Source organism: Corapipo altera, unplaced genomic scaffold, assembly GCF_003945725.1.
Source record: "Corapipo altera isolate COAL_440 unplaced genomic scaffold, ASM394572v1 0, whole genome shotgun sequence".
Taxonomy (NCBI): Eukaryota; Metazoa; Chordata; class Aves; order Passeriformes; family Pipridae; genus Corapipo; species Corapipo altera.
The window spans coordinates 39,081,398-39,101,836 of record NW_020884872.1 but is presented as its reverse complement, the minus strand read 5'-3'; the positions used below and the strand labels follow the sequence as shown (position 1 = coordinate 39,101,836).

Below are 20,439 nucleotides of genomic sequence, written 5' to 3'. Positions count from 1 at the left end.
GCTCTGGGCAACCTGTTCCAGTGTCTCACCAACCTCACAGTAAAGAATTTCTTCCTAATATCTTACTTAAATTTAACCACATTCAATTTAAAGCCATCACCCCTTGTCTTATCACTAGAGGCGCTTGTAAAAAGTCCCTCTCTAACTGTCTTGTGAACCCTTTCGGTACTGGAAGGCTGCTAGAAGGTAGAAAGGGTCCCTAGAGTAAAACTGGTTCCCTGTTTTCCTGACTTTTGGGTCACATTTGTGCTTGAAGAAGGAAAGAGCTGTATTACTTGGTACTGAAGGGGTATAGCAGCAGAACTCCAAATGTGTATTTTGAACCAGGAAGAAAGATAAAATATAAGTGCCTTCAGTGTTAAGTGACAGATGATCAGGGGTTTGTATTGCCATTTTGAATTTAGGTACTTCAGTTCTGCCTAAATGTCCTGCTTTAGGTATGTAAGTCTTTTTGGATGTAGCCCTTAGATATTAGCAAAGGTGGTCATGTAAGGTTTGAATTACAAAAGCACTAGTCTGTAACATAAAAGAGAATTTTAAGTCCTACATGAATAGTGCTTCTTGTAATAGCAGTATAGATGCAACAGCGTGTATTTCTGAATTACAGATGTTAGAGAATGTGCATCTATTGCTAATGTAGATATCCCTTCTAATGCCATGAAATGATCCCTGGAAATTTAATTGTAGGAAACAGGTATAATATCAGTGCTATGCTATTGCTGAGACCTTCATGGTGATTTAGTATCCAGAAAAATTAAAAAACATAATTAAAAACTGTTTTATTACATATAATAAAATTTATACATTTTGTGTGGATTTTCATAATCTTACCATCGGTCTTTTATGTTATTTTTATTGCATCTCAAATAAAACCTATTTCTTTAAACTGTAGAATGAAAAAATAGAGCACAGTTTTGTAGTTTTTCACAACTCCATCCCAAAGAAGACAGCAAGATGTGGATTCCTCATCCCTGAAAGTGTTCAAGGCCACATTAGATGGGGCATTGAACAATCTGGATTAATTTCTCAAACACACAATTTTTTTCCAGGCAGATATATCAGTATTAATGTGCAGTGCAGCAACTCATTTAGTTCTTATTGAATTGAAAGTTCTAACTGAACTATCTTGGATGAAACCATGAACTCACTGAAATCAGTGAGACTACTGACAGAAACAAATCCAGAACAAGATTGGATCCAGGATTTAAAGCCTCTCTATCTCTAAACTGGTCTGTGATGCTACTAAACCCCCTAGAGCAGTAGTCAGGCTGTGTAGTTGTCATGGTTTGAGAGCAGAGTGCCTGTCTGGAAGGCGTATGGAAGAGTTTATCACACTGTTTATGTAAAGTTGCACCATCTTAGATGACTTGAGTTCTCATACATGTACTCACTCCTTTCTCACAGCTTCCCCTCATGACCAGCTAGACTCCTGCTTTGAGTTTTGAATTTTCGACAGTGTTGAATTTTCAACAAATGCATCTGGACTTGCCCAGGTTCAAGAGGCTTCATATGTTAACTTTCCGAAGTCCATATTTTAATCCAGAGAGGATTAAAATAAATAAAAAAAAAGAATCAAATGTCTGTAAAAAGGCCTTGGCCTCCTATACACATTTTTCTCCAGTTGTATATGTCATTGTTCTACCTGCTGTACAAAACAAAACAGAAAGATGCTGTGGCTTACCAAGTAGTATTTGGAAGCACTCCAAGGCAAATTAACAGACCAAGCTCTAAGCAGTGCTTGCCCAACCATTAGAAAACTTTGTAAGCTGTGAAAGAATGCAGTTTGCTCTGCAATTTTCTCCCTATGAAACATACAGACTAAAACCATTTTTGCAGTCAGTGGAAAATAAGACCTATCTAAATGTTCTGTGTGGTTGTAGGTAGCCTCAGAGTGAATGAAAGACCTCTCTCTGTGCTCTGCTTTTTCCTCGGTTGAAGCGAGTGCCATAAGCAGTGCTTGAAGGGAAGAGGAGTCAAACATTTATTATATCCTGGCCACCCAGAGGCAGAAAAACATCGATGTCTACAAATGAAGCAGCATTTGCTTGGCATTTCTCTAAATGAATTCTACTCAATAGGTTGTTTGGGGTTTTTTTCTAGCGAGGGATGTGTTTTGCCCCAAATCAGATAGTAGTTTTCAAAAAGTACTTCCTTACTAAACTTACTACATAGCTTACAGATTTGTAGTGTACCAGAATGAAGCAAGCTGAAAAATAATAAGTATTCTTCAGGTGTGGGTTGGTGTGTAATTGGTACTATAGTTTTACACTTCTTTGGCTTTTCCCTTTTTATAACTCATTACTTTGGTCTCTAGTCAAACCAAATTCTATAGGTTGCTTTTGTGAGCTTTGTGCCATTCATTATCAATGGACTTGCTTTTTAGGATTGTGAGAATCCATTAGTCCAACAAGTTATCTTAGCAGGACGTAAAGCCAAGTTGGTAGTCACCTGTGGCCATTGCAGTTCATTGCAGCCTTTCTTAGTTGGGGACATCTGTGTAACTCTTCTCAGAAGGCAAACTCTGGGGTAGTGGAACCAGACTTCCCTCTGAAGGATTTAAAGACTCAGTCATAGGTGATATTACCACTACCTCTTACAGCTACTTTCCAATGGTAAGAACAGAAGCAGGGCAAGTGGCTACTTATAAGGCAGCATATTTTATTTTCAGAACACTGAGCTTTCCTAGCCATGTTGTCTGTGATACAACTGAAACCTCAGGGCAAACATATTACGTGTAGGTAACTGTAATGGTATAGTAACATATAGGTTCCAAGTGGCAGCACACTTAGTCTTGCCTGCTACCACTGAGCCTGTTCCCATTGCTTTCTTTTCCTGCATGCATCCTCTAACAGTGGTAACTTAAGTTGTTTGCTTGGCTATTTGTTTGTTTGTTTTGATTGCTTTTTGTGTGGTTTTTTGTTTGTTTGTTTGTTTGTTTGGTGTTTTTTTTAGGATGTTGTCTTTTTTGAAAAACAAATCCAAAAACCCATCCCATTTTTCAACCATCTGCTTGTTCTCTGCTACACAATGAACAACAAATTGCATGGTTCTTGTCAGTGGTTACATTTTTATTGTTATATAAAGCAAACAGGTAAAATGTTCTTGCCCGTTTTAAATACTTGTAGAAATACTTTTTTTTTTTAATTAAGAAATGGTAAAAACCTCAGAATTGTATAATGGGGTTAATCATGTTTAAACAGACTGTCAGTACATAGCTGATAAGATATATTTTTTCCTATTCTAGATAATATTCCATATTTAAGGGGTATGATTTTGTAAACACTTAGGTGTGTGATTTGCCTTATACTAACAAGCAGTCCTGATGGCTACAGTAAGCCGGGTTACATGTGAAAAGTTAGGCAAAAAGCTTGCAGGATTGGGGCACATTTCAGAAAACAAATAGTTGCTTTTTCTTGTGGAGATATTTTCATGTGCTTTTTCAACAGGTTTTATCAAAGAAATACAAATTATTACAATAGGAGCTTCTGGTGTTTTGAGACAAAAAGCAAGTTGCTAGTGATGTAACTAAACCATTTTCACAAAGTTGCGAGTGTTTCTAACCAACCTGCAGATGAGTTGAGGCAGTGGTGTGTGTTTTACCTATGTTCCACATGTACTTAAGGCAGTTCTGCTCGGTTTTGTCATTAAATAGCAGATTTAAAGTAAATGTTTGTAGTATAAGTTGACCGTATTTGAAGCATAAGAGTGATGAAAGTGATGCATTATGTTACTGTAATATATTGACATTATCAATTACGTGTTATTAAACAGCTTAGCTAACTGAGTGATTTACCTTGTGTTTAACTGCTTCTTTCAATTAAAGGTAGCAAATGCTGTAGAACTGGGGCACAATCATAGACACCATATATTTTCTCCTGTTAACACCAGTACTGCTGACATGCAAGTGATGGGAGTGTTGGCATTTTGCTGCAGGCTCTAATGAGCAAGTTTGAATGGTCTAAAAAAGGTGATTAATGATTGGGAACAGGACTGTTACACAGCTTCACAGCTCTTTTCCTCAATGCATTCCCATTTATGTCGACTAGGCCACACTTGGGAGGTGTTACTTCAAAGTAGTCAACACAGGGGATTTTTTTCCTACTGCCATTTGTTTCTATTTCTTAGGTCCCTTTGCTTGTGCAGGTATAGCTAGTGTTTCCTGGAAGTTATAAGCTTCAGTGATAAAGGAGGATAATCCACAGGCTAGTATGTCTGGTGATCAAAATCTAAACTGTTGAATTCTACTGTCATTTCAAGACATCTTTAACATCATTCAGTTTACTTATGTGTATTGTGGTGGAAATAATCTAAAGGTTCCTCTCAGAATAACTGAAGCACTTCATCAACCAATATGTGATTCTCTTCTGCTATTCACTTGATTTTTGCAGCAAGCAGTAATTTGTACATTAGTACTGCTTGTTCGTAGTGGGTAACTGTCCACCCCTAAGCTCTCCCCCTCTTATATGTGGATACACATCTACATATATATTTCTTATGTATATATCTTTGGGAGCTGAGATCAATAAACACTGCTGCAACACTTGAATCAGTTCTGTCCCAGTAATAATTAGCTGCCCTGAGTAGGAAAAAAAAGTTCTAAAAGCAAATTAAAAGCAAAGTTTGAAAAGCTAGCATCTCACTCTTCTTAATGAACCACAGGACAGTGAGGTGTCTAGCAGATATAATACATTCTCTTTGCTCTTTTAAGCTAAGGCAGTATCAAACACTGGATTAGTGGGGCTTGAACACTCAAGGGGAAGGTACCTTGTGTTTCTTGGAAACTCTCTTAAGAGTTTGTGACTGAAAGCACTTGCTCTTAAGTATCGCGTTGCAAGAGAAACAGATATATTTTTTTAGAACAGGACACTGTGTAGTATTTGAGTTGCTAGCATTTTGTCTTGGCATTTTTTTAGTGATCAAAGTATGAAGTTAAGTCTTAGCTGTGTGCAAACAAGTTTTCCAAAAAAGACACTTAAGAAAAAAAGTTTATACAACAATTTGGGGGCAGAGGGAGAGGGGGGATTTAGTTTTGAAGTGCAGTGGCTCTGATTCCTGCAGATATACTAGAGTCACTCTTCTGCAGAATAAAAATTATGCCAAACATATTTGCAGTATCTGTAGGGGAAGAAGCATGGCTCAAAGAAGAGCACATCACCCAGTTGGCTTGTCCTTGAATGTAGTGTTTGAGATGGCATTGTGTTTCATCTTCCTTTTTTAATGCTATTTTTAGGAAACCAAGCCTGGGGTAGGCATGCTGGAGGCTCCTTGTGTGTGTTTGTTCCCTGTCTTTGCAGTAACGTTGACTCAGTTAATCGATTTCAGCCAAGCATATCAGAGGAGGAAGGATCCTAAAAGCATTATGGTCCAAACGGTTTCTTGAGTAAAATTGGAGTTGGAGGAGGAAGCTGCAACTCTGTGTGGTTAGGGAGTGTGGTCGGGAGTGTGGTCAGAGGGTTTGGTTAAACTAGGTTTTTTTAAGGTGAGATAGTTCACATTGAGGAGCGCAATTGCGAACACCCCCGAGGGTGCAGTGGTGTTTTAGATGACAACCAGCTACAAACCCCATCTGAGAGAAAGCAGGCTTTGATGGTCCTGGTGCTGACACCGCTACTTGTTACTTCTGAGAGATTCTCCGCTTGTTTGTGCAGTGCGTGGAGGAGTTTTCTTGTCCCTGTATATGCACGGGCATGTGAGTGATTGTTACTACAGGTGTGTAAAGCTGCCTCCTTTCTTCCTCCTTATTAGTACATTTAACTTATCAGTAGCCACTTGAATGTCTTGGTTGTTTTTTTGTTTGGCTGGGTTTTATTCGTCTTCCCCCCTCCCGCCCCCCCCTTTGCAATGCCTGCATTTTTAGTCCTCGGTTTTGTCAGGGGAACATCTACACATCTGCTTTGGATAGTTTGCAAGTGTTACTTTTTAACTCAGGCCCCCAAAATCCAGGCAATGTGGTGACTGTTCCCAGGGCATGCTCAGCCTGCTACTTGTCTTTTGGAAGCATGTGTTGAGGTTCATTACACATATTTATTCTTCAGTTTTCTATCTTGGCTTGGATTCCCTGCTAAGATTCTGTTCTGAAATGATGATGTAAACTATATATTTTTTTTTTCCCTTAAGCATCAGTGCAGCACTTTTTCCCCTGTAGTTCATAGTAGTACTGCTTGTGGGCAGGTTTCAAAGGAATCTCATCTCCATATGGTTTTACTCGATAATCCTTTATCCACCGTCTTCAGCTCTCATTCCGTTGCTTTCTTGCCTGTGGCTACGTTTCTATCTCTGCATCAATTAGCACAGTGATTTATACAACAAGCAAGCAGTTTAGAGGTAATGGTACACAATTAACATCTCATTCCACCATAAAGGGTATGCTAAATACCCCAGTCACTGCTTTCTCTGCCTGGAATTGAAATAAGTGTTTGTCCTAATTCATATGCTATCTGATGTGAAGTGGGCCTGCTTTGTACAGCACTACACCATTAATCTAATTATAGATAGCTGCAAATGAAGTGCTGTCTGAGCACAGAGACTGAAGAAAATAGCGCTTTTGTCATTTAGCATGACTCTGTGAAGCAAGATCGCACTTTACACGGCAGCGTGGCAAAATGGGAATCTGAATAATATTGCTGCCTGTTGCATCTTTTCTAATTACAACAGCATTGTAAACACAACCGGGCGCTGATATAAATAGAGCTGTAGATACGCTGTCATGTGGGTTGTAGGAGAAAATCCTTAGTGTGCTGTTGTATTAAATGATGCATCCTGATTGACAGCTACCTTGAGACTGCGCTGATGGAGTTGTCAAAGCATTATGCTAACGGGATGCTCGGCGGCGGCAGCTGCGGCCGCTCCCGCTCCGCGCCCGCTCCGCGCCCGCTCCCGGCTCCCCGCGCCCTGCCCGGCCGCCGGCGCGCTCCGAGGGAGGATATCGCCAGGCTTGCCGTCTGTCCCCTTTCGATTCTGCCTGTTCAGCCGCAGTCTGAAGCGGAGGGAAGCTATTTTTGCGTGACTTTAACCCTTGGTAGGTTTCTCTAGAGTGCTAATTATGTATCACACAAGGAATGGAAAGTGGGAAATGTGGCTGAATTACAAGTCTAATTAAGTTTCTGCTGCTGGAGTGTGTACTACGTGGTGGTGAGGCTCCTCTCGTTTTTCTTTCCCTTTCACTGCTACTAAAGGCTCATGATTTTTGTGGCTGTTTTGGTATTTTTATTATTATTATTTAACAGCTGTCTTCGTAGCGTGTTGAGTGTTTGCTCCGCCATCAGACTAAAAGTGCCGTTATTTTGCGCAGATGTTAATGTTAGTCCTCCCCACCACCCTGTGGAAGTAAATCAGCTCTAGAACTCAGTCTTCGGGGAAAAAAGCCTCCGTGAGTTGCAAAATGTCATTTACCTCCCTGTTGAGTAAGGAATCCTTGACTCTGAAAGAAAGTAGTGCCTAACATCTTCGAGTTATATGGAATAAATACATCGTTTTCCTGTTTAGGTGCTGTGGTGGAAATCTAAGCGAGGGTACGGTCATGATGGTTAAGTGTATAATGATAATAAAAAAGGCAGCGTGCTCATTGTGTTTGGAGCTGGAACGTTGCTTGGACTGAATACTGAATAACCTACTCCTTGTGAGTCGATGACGTCCAAGTGCAGGTGACAACAGTTAAGTAACTTGAGGCAGGATGTGGAATGTTAAAGGAAAATTATGTGACCACTGTGTTACTACATTTCACTGGTTCCAAAAATGAGACTGTGAGGCTAGTGAAAATAATGAAGACACAGAGCAGACAATTTCTGTACTGAAATCTGAGCTACCTAAGATTTTCACCCTTCTGACCACAAGAATGACAGACATTTGAAAAACATGCTTGAACATTTAGGTAAAGTATACTGAAAATCCACATCTGGTCAGCAGTCCAAACACTGTCATAAGTAACATATGGGTAGTGATTGCTCTATAAAATCTCCAATGGAATTTGAACATTTACAGGTTCTGGGACATGAATTTCAAGGGTACAAGGAAGATCATATTCAATAAACTAGTGTGAGATGTACCAGAGTGCAATTTTGAGCATTTTAGTGAAGATTTGCAATGTTTAGTTGCAGGCGCGGTAAGGGAACCAAACTACAGAACTTGTTTTTAAGCACAGATGGGGCCAGATATGCTCTAGTGACCTTTTTTGTAGCAGCTATTCTACTTATCTAGTGACTTGGAGGATCAGTACGGTCTGTATCAACAAAAAACCTCCACAAAACCCAAGGTATAATTTTTCACCCTATTTGCTTATTTTTCTCCCACCCGCCCCCCCCAACCCCTGCTATACACTTCCCCTCCCTCCCCTTACATTGCTGTTTTTGCACCTTTTATGTTCTTATTGTTGTCCTGGACATTGGGTTGTAAGAGGTAGTTTTGCATTACACAAACATCCAATTCATTTAGTGGGAAAGATAGGACAGGATACTGTTACCCTTAGAAAACTATTAAATAACATCAGTTTTCCCTACTATAATTTTTGTCACCTGACTGTGGACTCCCAACAGTCTGGTGGAAAAGAAACACCTGGTTTCTATGTCATCAAAAGCTGTATGGCTCCTTTTGGTACTGCTTTATTGACTTAACTTTGGCTGGCAGAATTAGGCTTTGAAACCCTGTGGAGTGGAGCAGTGGCTGGTGACAACTACTCATCAGGGCAGATCTGATGGCTAGCAGATTTCCTTGCTCTCAGAGTCCACCTGCAATTTGTTTATGACTCCAACAAATGTTTCTTCTGGTGTAGGCCAGTGAAAACCTCCTGGTCGCTATTTATAACCCAAACTTCACAGCCTTCCCCAATTTACGCCCCTTCTTTCTCCCATCTCCTCCTCCTCCTGAGGATAAAGGAAAAAAATCTGAACCTCATCCGCACTCGTTAGTAGCATATCAAAACTTCTGCTTCCTATGTTCGGCATTGTCCTCACTAAATCAAAAGCGTAGCAGCGTGTTCGTCATGTAATGAAAAAATGTGATATATTCTTAATCGTCTTTGTTGTGGCAGCACTGGCAGGCGTTGTTTGGCGTGATCTTCCAGAGAGTCCGGTGGCTCTCCCCGAGCTTCAGGCTGTACCCTGGTTAGGTGAACAGCACCCTGCACCCAACTCCACAACTCATCCCCAGGGATAAGTAACAGCAGTCACAGAGGGATGCTTATGCAGGTATTTAGTGTGGGCCAGCCAAGAGCCGAAATACATCAAAGGTAATCTTAAAGAAGGAACCTTTCTTTTCGGCTTTGTCTTTTTATTTTCTGAAAGGTCATTTGTAAACCAACCGTGCCAAAAAAGGCCTTTCCCCAGAAGTTTACTGTTGTTATTTTTTGCTTTTTGATTACAGTAACTTGCTTATCCCCCAAACAGACTAAAGAACAATAAACAAATACAAAAGGAAAAGGAACAGCTCATCAATAACAAAGACCTGCGTTTTAAAGCTTTGAGAGTACTGACTCTTACATCTCACTCCAAGTAAAGCAGGAACCCTGCCGAGAAAGGAATCTAAAAGATATGAAAATTATAAAGATAGTAAAAACAATGTTTGGTAGGGATATTTTAGCTTGGTGTGGAGAACTGAGCTTTAAAGTGCAGCATGCCGAGGAATGTGGTTTTTCCCCCACTGCTGTATGTGGTGGGGTGCATAGGGAATTCTGTATTTCAGCCCCTGTGAAATACTGTAACCTAGATGAAGGTCTGGCTTTCTCTTCAAGTTTAAATTTGAAATTGGGCAGTTTGGAAGTGTTGTATGTGGCTCCAAAAACTAAATGGCATATACACCTAGTCCTTTGAAATCATATCAAAATAGTCTCTTGCAAGAGGCAATACAGTCCACAAATCTTATTTCTGTGTTCTTCCTTTTTTCTTTTTTTTCCTCTCCTTTTTTAAATTTTTTTTTTATTTATTTTCAAACTGAGTACAAAGAAGACACTAACCGTGGATACTGAAACTGTGCAATTTGGTGTAATTATATTCCCCCCCATAGATTTAATGAAGGACTTTTAAGTACAATTTATCTTTGATAAATAGTCCCTCTGAACAGAATGTTTATTAGATTGACAGCAGAATACACTCTGCAAGCTTTTTTTCCTTGCCACTTATGACTCAGATGAATTTTAATAGGAGTAAAAAGCTTTTATTTGCACAGTAATTTCACTTAAGGATCATATCCTTCAGAAACTGGCAGACACTTGTATGTCTTGATTGCAAAACAGACACTCAAGAGTAAAGAAACATGCATAAGATGTTATTATTTGACTTGTCACACTGCTGCAATTCTATTTGCAACTTATGTCACCAATTCTCCTATAGGCATCGCCTCCCCTCTCCCTGCAGCCTCTACATGAAAGTGTGTGTATGTGCACGCCGACGCGCACTTCTCTTCCAAAGAAACAGGCTGCAGTGAGCACATCACATTGAACGCGGTTGCTTGAGCTGGGAGAGCTGTATTTTGGGTTGGAGAATGTGAGCGCCACAGTCTTAATTGTCACGATGATGCCTGCGGGAGGTTTGGAGTTAAAACTGCTTTTTGCATACAAAATGGTGCTGATTTCCCTGAGCCACATCAATTGTAACCGAGGCACGTGGTTGGGAATGGGTCCTCAAATCTTTGGGTTCCCCTTACTGCTTCAGGGAATATTGTTGTGGCATTTTATTACTTACTTTGGTAAGTTGGGGGGAATTGGTTCGTTTAACCATTTGCTTATATTTCTGATTAAAAGTAAGTATTTCTAAGTGAATGGTTGCACTGTTCATCGCACATAATGTTGTGTGACCACATGCCATAATCCTCCATTACGTTTTTTTAATTTGCCTTTGAAAGCTGCTTTTTAAAGATGTCATTGCAGAGTTAATCACCTTTTGCATGTATTTCTAAATACCTTGTTCTGCTCTCTACAGAAGCAGAAGGTAGAGTTCCCCTTTACCTTCACCATAAGGATATCGGATTTTTTCTGTCCATGTAAAAATGAAAAGTAAAGACATGTTATTGTTAATAAAACAATAGCTAATTGTTTTGGAGGAAAACATACTGTTCCAAGCAAGGTGTTGAACTTTACATCGGCAAAATACACATTTGAATTGTAAATGCAGTTCATCCGATGCTTATTATTAAAACCTTTGTTTAAATTATTGATGAAGTGCGGTGCTGGTCTTCTCTGGGTTGGCCTTGGCGAGGCAGGAGTGTCACGCAGAGACCTGCTGCCATCTACTGGCTCTTTGCAATCCCTTTCAGGTGCCATGGGACAAACGTGAAGACTGTCTGTCTGAGGGCAAGCAACTGTCTCAGTGATTAAAATAGTTGACAGTTTTTAAAAACTAAAAGCCTGGAGCTGAATTCAGTTTAGGCAACATTTATATGTTTTCAGAAAGCTTTGTTTAAAGAGATACTCTTAGACACTTCAGGGTCATCATATTCTCTTCCGTTTCTAATTACTGTAAAAAAAAATTAGAGAAAGCATTTTTTCTCAAGGTAGGTAACAGCTGCTAAACAGTTTTTATTACAGATGAAGTATATTCAATACAACACTGTTTCATCATCTGAAAGAACAGAATTGAAATTAATATGTTTTAATTGTAAAATCTGAGCGAGTTATTAACTTCAAACACTAAATACGTGGTCAAAAGAAATCTTTAAAAAGTAAACATAATGTTTAAGATCAGTCATGTTGTTTAAAGTCTGGCAGACTTTCCCAAAAGGTCAATTTGCAATTCAGTACTGCAGTGGAAACAAATCCCTCAATATTCCTTATTCACCAAAGATGATATGCAGCAAGCATAAGGGCACTTCTAGTTTTAGATTTACATCTTCCCTCTCTACCCCTAATTTTAAAATGAATATGACATCTCTTTACTGTACTTGATTCTTTCCTGTTATGTGCACGTTGCCGCAGATTTGGGTTGCATATTTTTCTTTCTACATTCTGAAAATGAAACTGAATAAAGATTTCAAACAGTGTTTTTTAGACACCCCTGTGAAGAACAGATAACAGATGCATTATATAAAAACATGACATAAAATAGTGCAGATTATTGACTGGAATTCACCAAGGTGCAGTTTTCTAAAACATTCCTCTTTCTATTCTTTAGTACAAATTACAAATACTGACGAAGGTTGCTGCGGAGCTGAGCAAGTACATGCCAGAGAAAGCAGAAGAGGACACCTCCAGCATTTTGAGGTCTCCTATGCCTGGAACAGTGGTGGCAGTTTCTGTCAAGCCCGAGGACACGGTAAGAAATGTGATCTATATATCTGCATTTTCATTACATATTCCACAGAAATTTCTCCTTGGTGGAACTGAAACTCCAGGTCACAGGGTTTGACTTCTTTTTTTTTTTTTTAACATCACTTGTAGAATAAAGTGTGCTGAAGGATGTGTGCTGTTTTTCATTTGAATTATAAAGACTAAACTGGCTTTAAGAGGAAAATTTTCAGCCTGTTACAAGTACACAGCTGAAACTCAAGAAATAGCTTGTATTTGTACCCAAATGCCTTGGGGATGAGGAAGGAAATTGTGTGTATGTATATGTGCACGTAAATATACATAAGTGTGTGTATATATATATTTATACATACGTATATAGTTAGTTAGTGCTAGCAGGAGTAGACTGTCGATTTTCTGCCCTGAAGTAATGAAAATATTACTAAAAAAAAAGGGACACAGGAATGATATATAATTTCCCTCCCCTTTTTCTTTTTTAAGAATTTCAAAGACACATGAATATACCGAATTGGGAATCCTATGCTGGGAATTCCCAGTCTCATCTTGTTCTGCAGAAGGAATAAACTTGCCATGCAGAAGGGCAAGGGAACATGCTGTTGTTGTCCTGGGGATTTCCAGTGATTCTTACCTTACACTGAGCTGGAAACAAATGTAAATATAGTGTTTTAAAGTTACTTTTAAATACTGCCTTGAACTCAGCTTTATGTGAAATTCTACCACATTGTAGCATATGTTATTTCTAAGGTCAGGGCCCTTATCTCTCATAACCATTGAAAGTAAGGAAGTGATTGCAGACATAGGAATATTTGAATCAGATTTTGCATACTAATTTTAAAGTACTGTTGTCAGTTAAATGATGCCATAAACATGTATGTGGCACTACAGATTTTCTTGAGAGATTGTGCAGAAATGGGATCAAGATCTGAAGTCCAAAATCAACATTGCATCTACTAAGTGACAGTTGTCGATCGTGCTGGTAAAATGATTTGTTTGCTTACATTTTGCTATGATACCACTTTTGGATTTAAAATATATGGTTGCTTCTGTCTGTCTACAGGGAGAAGGGAGTCATCATGTTAATATTAAAGATCTGCAGGTGCCAATGTTAGTATTAATGAACCAAAGACATTTCAGAGGAAACAGAACTGAGTACAGCTGATTAGAAATTAGAAATTCTTTTAGCTTCTACACTTAGTTTTCTGTTTTTGTGATTTATACATGCACACACACACTGTTTACATACTTTAAATAAAAAGAACAGTATTCAATTGAAATTAATCAGTATGTCATCACATGGACAGAGGAATCTGCTTTCTTTGTCTAGGCAATACAAGTGACTGAGTGAGGAAGATCTTAAGCAAACACTTTTTTTTTGTGAAGAATGAAGGGAAACATTTTTAAGTCAAGGATTTTAAGACTTTTAAAATTTGTTTAATATTTATTTTTGAGATGTTAATTCTAAATGTTACCAGGCTCCTTGCCATGAGGAGTAATTCTCGTTGTCTGAAAGGAATACAACCAGTGGAGAAGGAGGCCAGAGCCTAAGGGATTTTAAGTAAATAAATAAATGAACCTCCCTCCACAAATCCACAAGTGGTGGTGTGCATCAGAGCACAAGTTGTTAAATAATATGTGTGAGATTTTTTTTTTCTCTTCTCCTTTCCTGCATCTTTTTGCTGGAGGCACTGAGTGGCAGAGCATTTGAACAGCATAGTCTGTGTTCTGCTGACCTGAGCTTGTCATTGCTAATTGTGTGGCTTTAATTGCAAAAAACACATTTGCGTTATTGAAAAGGGTTTAACTTAAATCCTTCCTTTTCAAGACTAGTGTCAAAACGTTAAAAAAAAGCGAGCCAGCCAGTGAGATGAGGGTAACATCAGCTATCGGCACTGAATAAGCAGTGGGATGGTGGGATTCAGATTACTGCGTCTGGGCTGTCCATCAGAAACCAGCTCACTCACTACAGCTGTTGAAGGCATGATGGGCAGGGAACTGTAGCTCCGTGATAAATACAGCTCTTTTTGTTGCACTACTTGGGAAAAGTCTAATTTCTTTAGTGTGCTGGAGAAGTGGGAATTTAAGTAGCTCCTATTCTCTGCTTGCAGTTGGGTTTGGCGGCTCAAATTTGCATAGTGTGTGAAAACAACACAGCTAAAAAGTGGGAGAATGCAAGTTGTCCATCTTTCTCCTCAGGTGTTGCTGCTGCTAGCAATAAAGCTGTCTGGTTGTTAGCTACTCTGAGGTTATCTTCTCCTAACCTGTGTTCTATAGCATTAGTGCAGCACGGTCCCTGTCCTCACAGAGACATGGTCTCAGAGTGATGAGTAGCAGAGGGAGCTGGGCTGCCATACCCTTCCTTCATGTGTAATTTAGAAATTGTGAAAAACTGACTAGAGAGGGTCACCTCATCCTTGTCTGAATGGCTGCACTTGCAAACTGTTTATAACCTGTGGTTCAGCTGTAGGGCATTGTGCCTGGTCAGGTAAAGCATGTGGTGTTAGTCCCTCTCTGTGTGTCCATAGCCAAAGGAGAAGGCAGTGCTGATCTCTGTGTTAGTTTTCCCCACTCGACGTGTCATTGTTTTCCTTGGAGCATGGTGTTCTCTTTTGGCTGTTGTTGCTGAAAAATACTTTGGTCTGTTGAAGCCCGATAGAAGATTGCATGAGCATCCTCTATCCAGCTGGTCTGATAAGCAGTTTTCAGTTCATTTTTTGCCAAAAGATATTGCATATTCAAGGAATTTATTTTCTTTTGTCTGTAAGATGATCTATAGATTTTAGTAACACAGTGGGGAAGTGCTGTTTGTCATTTAGAGAGAAGCAGAACTTGTGATGCTGCCAATTTCTTTAGGTTTTTTAGTTACTTTCTACTTTCTTTATTTTCCTTCATGTGATCAGAAGACTATAATTAGTTGTCACTCAGTTATTCCTAGAAGCACAATGAAGGCATTCAGAAGCAGAAAGCAACATAAACAATGAAACAATTTGAAATCTGGCTGACTGGAAAGAAGGTTAATATTATTTAGGGAAAGAAGTCTTAAATTCAGACTACATTCCTCATGATAACGCAGTGACATTAATATAGGAAATACTTTTTATTGGGGGGTGAGGGTATTTGCATATTTATTTTGTAAGTAGATTGTTAATGGTATACGTGCATTAGGATGAAATTTGGTTTTGGGGGAATTACGTTTGGTTCCCCATCATGCCACGGGCTAGAGAAACCACTGGGCTTCAAGAGTCCAGGCAAGGAACTTGCTCTGTTTCTGCTGACCCTGGTGGCAGCACAAGCTAGCCCTGCTAGCACACAGCAGGATTTTTATGCCAGAGTGTGGAGATGGCACTGCACGTAGTTTTAATCTCACTGCAGCTACCACAAAGACAGCACCTACTAAGCTGCACAAATGCCCTGCTTTACTTAGAGGGCAGGAAACAGGCAGGCATCTGCAAATATTTCTTCTTCATCTTGAGGTGCTTGGCTTGGTTTTGTGCACGTAGGATTCTGTGCACTGAAACTGCAGGAGTGGGGAAAACTCAAGATCCTAATGGTTGCACAGGTAAAACAATGTTGTCATACCTAAAACAAGCCACCTAAAGTGTTCCCAGTATTGACTTTGGTAGTCTTAACTGTCCACAGCAACAAAGAAAGATCTTAGCTGTCCTGATTGCCTTGTGACCTTTGCTATGTTTTCATCTGTGAATATGGGTTTTGCTTTTTTCAGTTTTCTGTCTGTCAGAAATGTGAAGGTGTTTTTCTTTTTCCGTGTTTCTGTTGGTCATTTTTCTTTTTTAGTTACATTGAGCAGGACAGGTGGCATTACTAATCCAAACATTGGTCAATAAGCTAATACCTGGCCACCTAAATTGCTTTAATGATTACCCCATCCATAAATATGGAAAGCACCTCTGGGTAAACACCACAGCATCACTGAATCTTTGTAGGATTACAGCCAAAAGAAGAGGACAATTAAGTATTTTGACCTTTGTTTCTAAATTTCCTCCCTTTCCAGTAATTCAAGATTACTCCAGGTTTTGGAAGTTACCACTGTTTCAACCATTCTTTAAATGTACTTTTCTCATACCAAAATTTCTTTTGATTTCAAATTGATGGTAGTTTGGCCATTAATATTAATACTGCATGGGATGAATTTTTTCTACTGTCAGCTGTTAAATGTACATGCTGGTTATCTCAGTAGTTTCAAAATTGGTTAACTTGAAGGCTGATTTTTTCATTGTTTAACTTATAAAACACATTAGTGCGTTCCCACCTTTTAAAACTAATTAAGATGTTTTAAACTGCATTCCTCTTTCAGTTCAGTTGCATGCATTGTATTTCAACTTTTCTTGTTATTCTTTGAAGAACAGTTTAAAAGAATCTTTTTCCATGATTTTCCATTTCACAAGCCTTGGTAAGTTTTTGCTGTGGGAAAAGATGTTTTGCTTGACCTTTATCGCTGAAATGCTCACTACTAAAACCAAAACAAAATAGCTTTCTAAATTCTTTTTCTCACTACATCCTTCATTCTCATGAAAGAAAAGATGGAGTTACAAACTTACCTGTTGCTGTCAGCATTTGTGTGTTGTTTTAAATTGTATTTGCCATTCAGACCTCAAAATCTTAAAAAAAAACTTCTCTTTTTCTTCTGGTTGGAATTCATAATAGAGAAACGACAACAGTAAAAAGGAGTAGGGTATAATTAAGAAAGAAATCCTAATCTGATGATGAGGTAGAAATAGTCAATATTATTAATTTCCTCCTTGGGGAAAAATGTTACCAATCCTTTGAAATTAATTAATAGATTTTTTATTATTATTATTTTGGTGTAATTTGCATTTGCAAATAATAAACAACTTTTTAGCTGTTGCTAAAAAGGTTGGCTGATAAAGACTGGGCTGTGTTAGCACAAGAATGTCCTCCAGAAGTGCTCTGCCTGCATATCACTTGCCCAGCACGCTGGGATCTCAGAAGCAGTTGGGGAAGTGTGTTTTGGATAAGTGGGAGTGCAATGAACAGTGCTGATTGCTGTCAGGGGGACATCAGTGACCTTTAGTCAGAGGTCAGAAAATTTGGGATGTGCTATGTTTGGATTCATTCGTTAAAGGAGTGTGGCAAAAAAAGTTTAATAATGATTTGTCAAGTACTGTTAATTGCCGCTAATTATACTTGCAGCTCTGTAGCTCTGGTTTCAAAGTTAATTTGGAAAGAAGAGGAAACTTGCACTAATTATTTTACATGGTAATGGACAATGCCAAGGAATTTCAATTGTTGCTCATCCAATTCCTCTTGATTTGTTTTTTTGTTGGATGCTGGCTGCCAGATTGCCAACAAGTCAGAGAGAAAAGAATCTGGGAGGGGAATGATACCGGCATGGACTAAGTTTAAACAATAAATAAACAAACAAAAATCCCAGTATCTTTGTAGATAGTGAATGCATACTTAGTTCACTGTTCAGTGGTTTTGCACAAGCATAAACAAAATGCATGTCTGTAATTATTTTGCAGAAGGCTACAAGAGAGGATAACTCTCTTTCATAGGGCATTGTCCCTTCTTACTTACAAGGCTCAACAGGGACACAGTTGTAGCATAGTGGAAATTGTGAGTGATGTTTGCTGGTGTCTTCCCAAGGTTGAGGAAGGAGGATATCACTTTTAACCACATCTAAGATCATATTTGCTTAGGGCTGTCATTGTTTTTTTCCACTGCAGCTCCAAGAGCCTTAAAACTGTTATGCATCCGAACACCTGTGTTCTAAATATAATGGTCTTAAAAATGTAATTGAAGGATTTTCACTTTTGTAGGCAAATCAGCAGGGTTGATATTGATCCGTCTTTTTAGGGAGCCACAGTGCACCAGAAGGTGATACTGTAGAGGGCCCCGTAAACCCTTGGAGCCTTCTGTCTAATTTGGCAGAAAAACACAGAATGTTGGACAACAAAAGAACGATCCGATTCCGTAAGAAATCTTCATCCCTCCCACATCCTTTTCACAAGATAAAAAAAAAAAAAAAAAAGACTTAATTTTTTCAGCTGCACACAATGATTTGGTGCTCACTCTTGCATTGAAACAGTTGCTGTCAGAACAGGCAGGAAACAGTTCTCTTTTAATTGCTGAAATCATTCGGAAGTGCTTCATGCACGGCTTTATACAGCAGATGCTGTGCATTAATTGGCCTGTGTAGGGCTGACCCAGGGTTCCTTGCAGCGGGCCCAATTTTAGGCAGAGGGTTTAAATAGCTTATTTCTTATTTTGTATAACCTGGCGTACATTATGAGCGCGCCTGCACGTGGGGTACTTCATGGTCTGCAGTTTCTAATGTCATGTGGGTTTCAAAACCTGTGCTTCTCTGGTAATGTACTAGCAGCAGGTAAGCTCTAAATACCATCCATCAGGAGCTAATTTTTTTATCCAGATACTCCAATGACTGATGAACCTGTCTTTTGTATGAATGTTCAGCACAGGAGAAAGCCATATGCCCCTGGCACTGGTTCCTATGCATTCTTTACCGTTTGTAGGGAGGAGATTAAGAAAAAACCAAACTCTTACATTACGTGTCTTTCATTTTTTTAGGAGTTAGCATTTTCTAAAATAGCACTATTTTTTTTTTTTAATTTTTATTTTTATTTTTTTACAACAAAAGGAGATTTAGGTCTTTTAAAGCAATCTGACTATGACTACTCATTTTCTTTATCAGGAATATTACTGCACACCCTTAATAGGGAACCTTGTTTTGCTACTCCCCGTCTGTTCAAAACAGACCTTAGCCCATTAGAAGGTCCTCCCTTGTGTGGGAAGACCACAGCTGTTACTGTAAATCTCATCCAGTAACTGTATCACCCCCATTTTGTGGCTCTGAAGGATGAAATTGAGAAATGGAATACTGTGCAGTCATCCTTTACATCTCCAATTTTAGGCCTTTGCACATCATTTTCATGCTTTTATTCCAAATCAAACAACATTAGTGAGAAACACTACTCTGTGCTAAATGCCTAGCATCTAAGGCAGCACCTACGATCTTTGTTTTGGAGGATTTAGGATTTGGATGCAAGTTGGGGCTTTGTTAATGGTGGATGTTTTAATTTTTTTTTTTAATTCCCCCTTTTCCCACCTTCCTCCCCCACCAAATCTTTCCCAATCTTCAGAATCTGCCAGAAGCAGAAATCTAGATGGTAGTGAGGTGCCTAAGATGGAGGATGCTCTGTTATGCCTACACAGAGAAAGTGGGAGCTCAGCATGGCTTACAAACACAACTTTAAAAAGGCTTCTGTTTCTTTAAATCCTTCTGAATAAAGTGGATCTAACTTCTTGTGAAGGATATTGGGGGCTTTAATCAGAAATAAGAAGTGGTTTAAATCATTAGCACAACAAAGCAAACTATAAGCTTGAAGATAAAAGTCTCAGGGGAAAGAGTCCTCTGAAAATAAATGGGACTTGATAGATTTCCATATCATTTATAACTTCCCTTAATTACACTTGGAAGACTTGCCAGTAAAACTGGAAAATTGGCAGCCTATATCCATTATAGTAATTTTGCCGACCATGGCAAGCAGCTGGCTTTACTGGATTTTATTTCCCATCACTCACAATTAATCATCAGCTGGAGATGTCTGAAACTCCTCAAAACGTAGCAATGCTGTGTGACATTCAGGCCTCCTTAAAATGCTGAAATCTGCTGAGTAAATGGGCCGAGTTCCCCTTCCAGCGAACTCATTTTGGTGCGAGGCAGGCTGCCGGTTAATGAGTGCCACTTCGATAATCGGATGCGAATGTGAACCCTGACCTCATGTCAAAGGAGAGGACGCAGCAAGCTGGATAAAAGATCGGTGATTCAGATCTGCAAACTTTACACCAATTAGACAGAGAGCGGGGAAATACATCAGTGCCCATTGGGTTTATCAGAAAGACTTGTGGGGCTTGTGACCATTTTGTAAGCCTAACATGGGAGACGTCCTGTCACAATCATTAAGTCTTTATCCGATGATGCACAAAAGTCTGCAGAAAGTGTACCGTATTCACAAAGATCCCGTGGTAGCAATGCCCTCGGGTGTGCGCTGTCTTTTTGTGTTTCTAGAACTTTAAAGAGCCCTATCTGTAGGTGCAGTTAGTCTTTATGGTCCTCATGTAGGTGCAGTGAGAATGGATTGGGGTTGCTCCTTCTCAGATTCTGCTTCCACCCTGTGGCGTGAGTTGCTTGGTTGGGAAATGACCGG

General features: G+C 39.2%; 1 protein-coding gene across 1 annotated transcript in view; it reads left to right on the top strand.

Moving 5' to 3' along the window:
- The window catches only part of PCCA (propionyl-CoA carboxylase subunit alpha), a 298,109-nt gene that overhangs the window by 270,571 nt on the left and 7,099 nt on the right, over positions 1–20,439 (top strand). Inside the window, exon 23 of the mRNA XM_027646956.1 lies at positions 12,099–12,239. Coding sequence (XP_027502757.1) covers positions 12,099–12,239 — 141 coding nt within the window. The remainder of the gene's footprint in view (positions 1–12,098; positions 12,240–20,439) is intronic.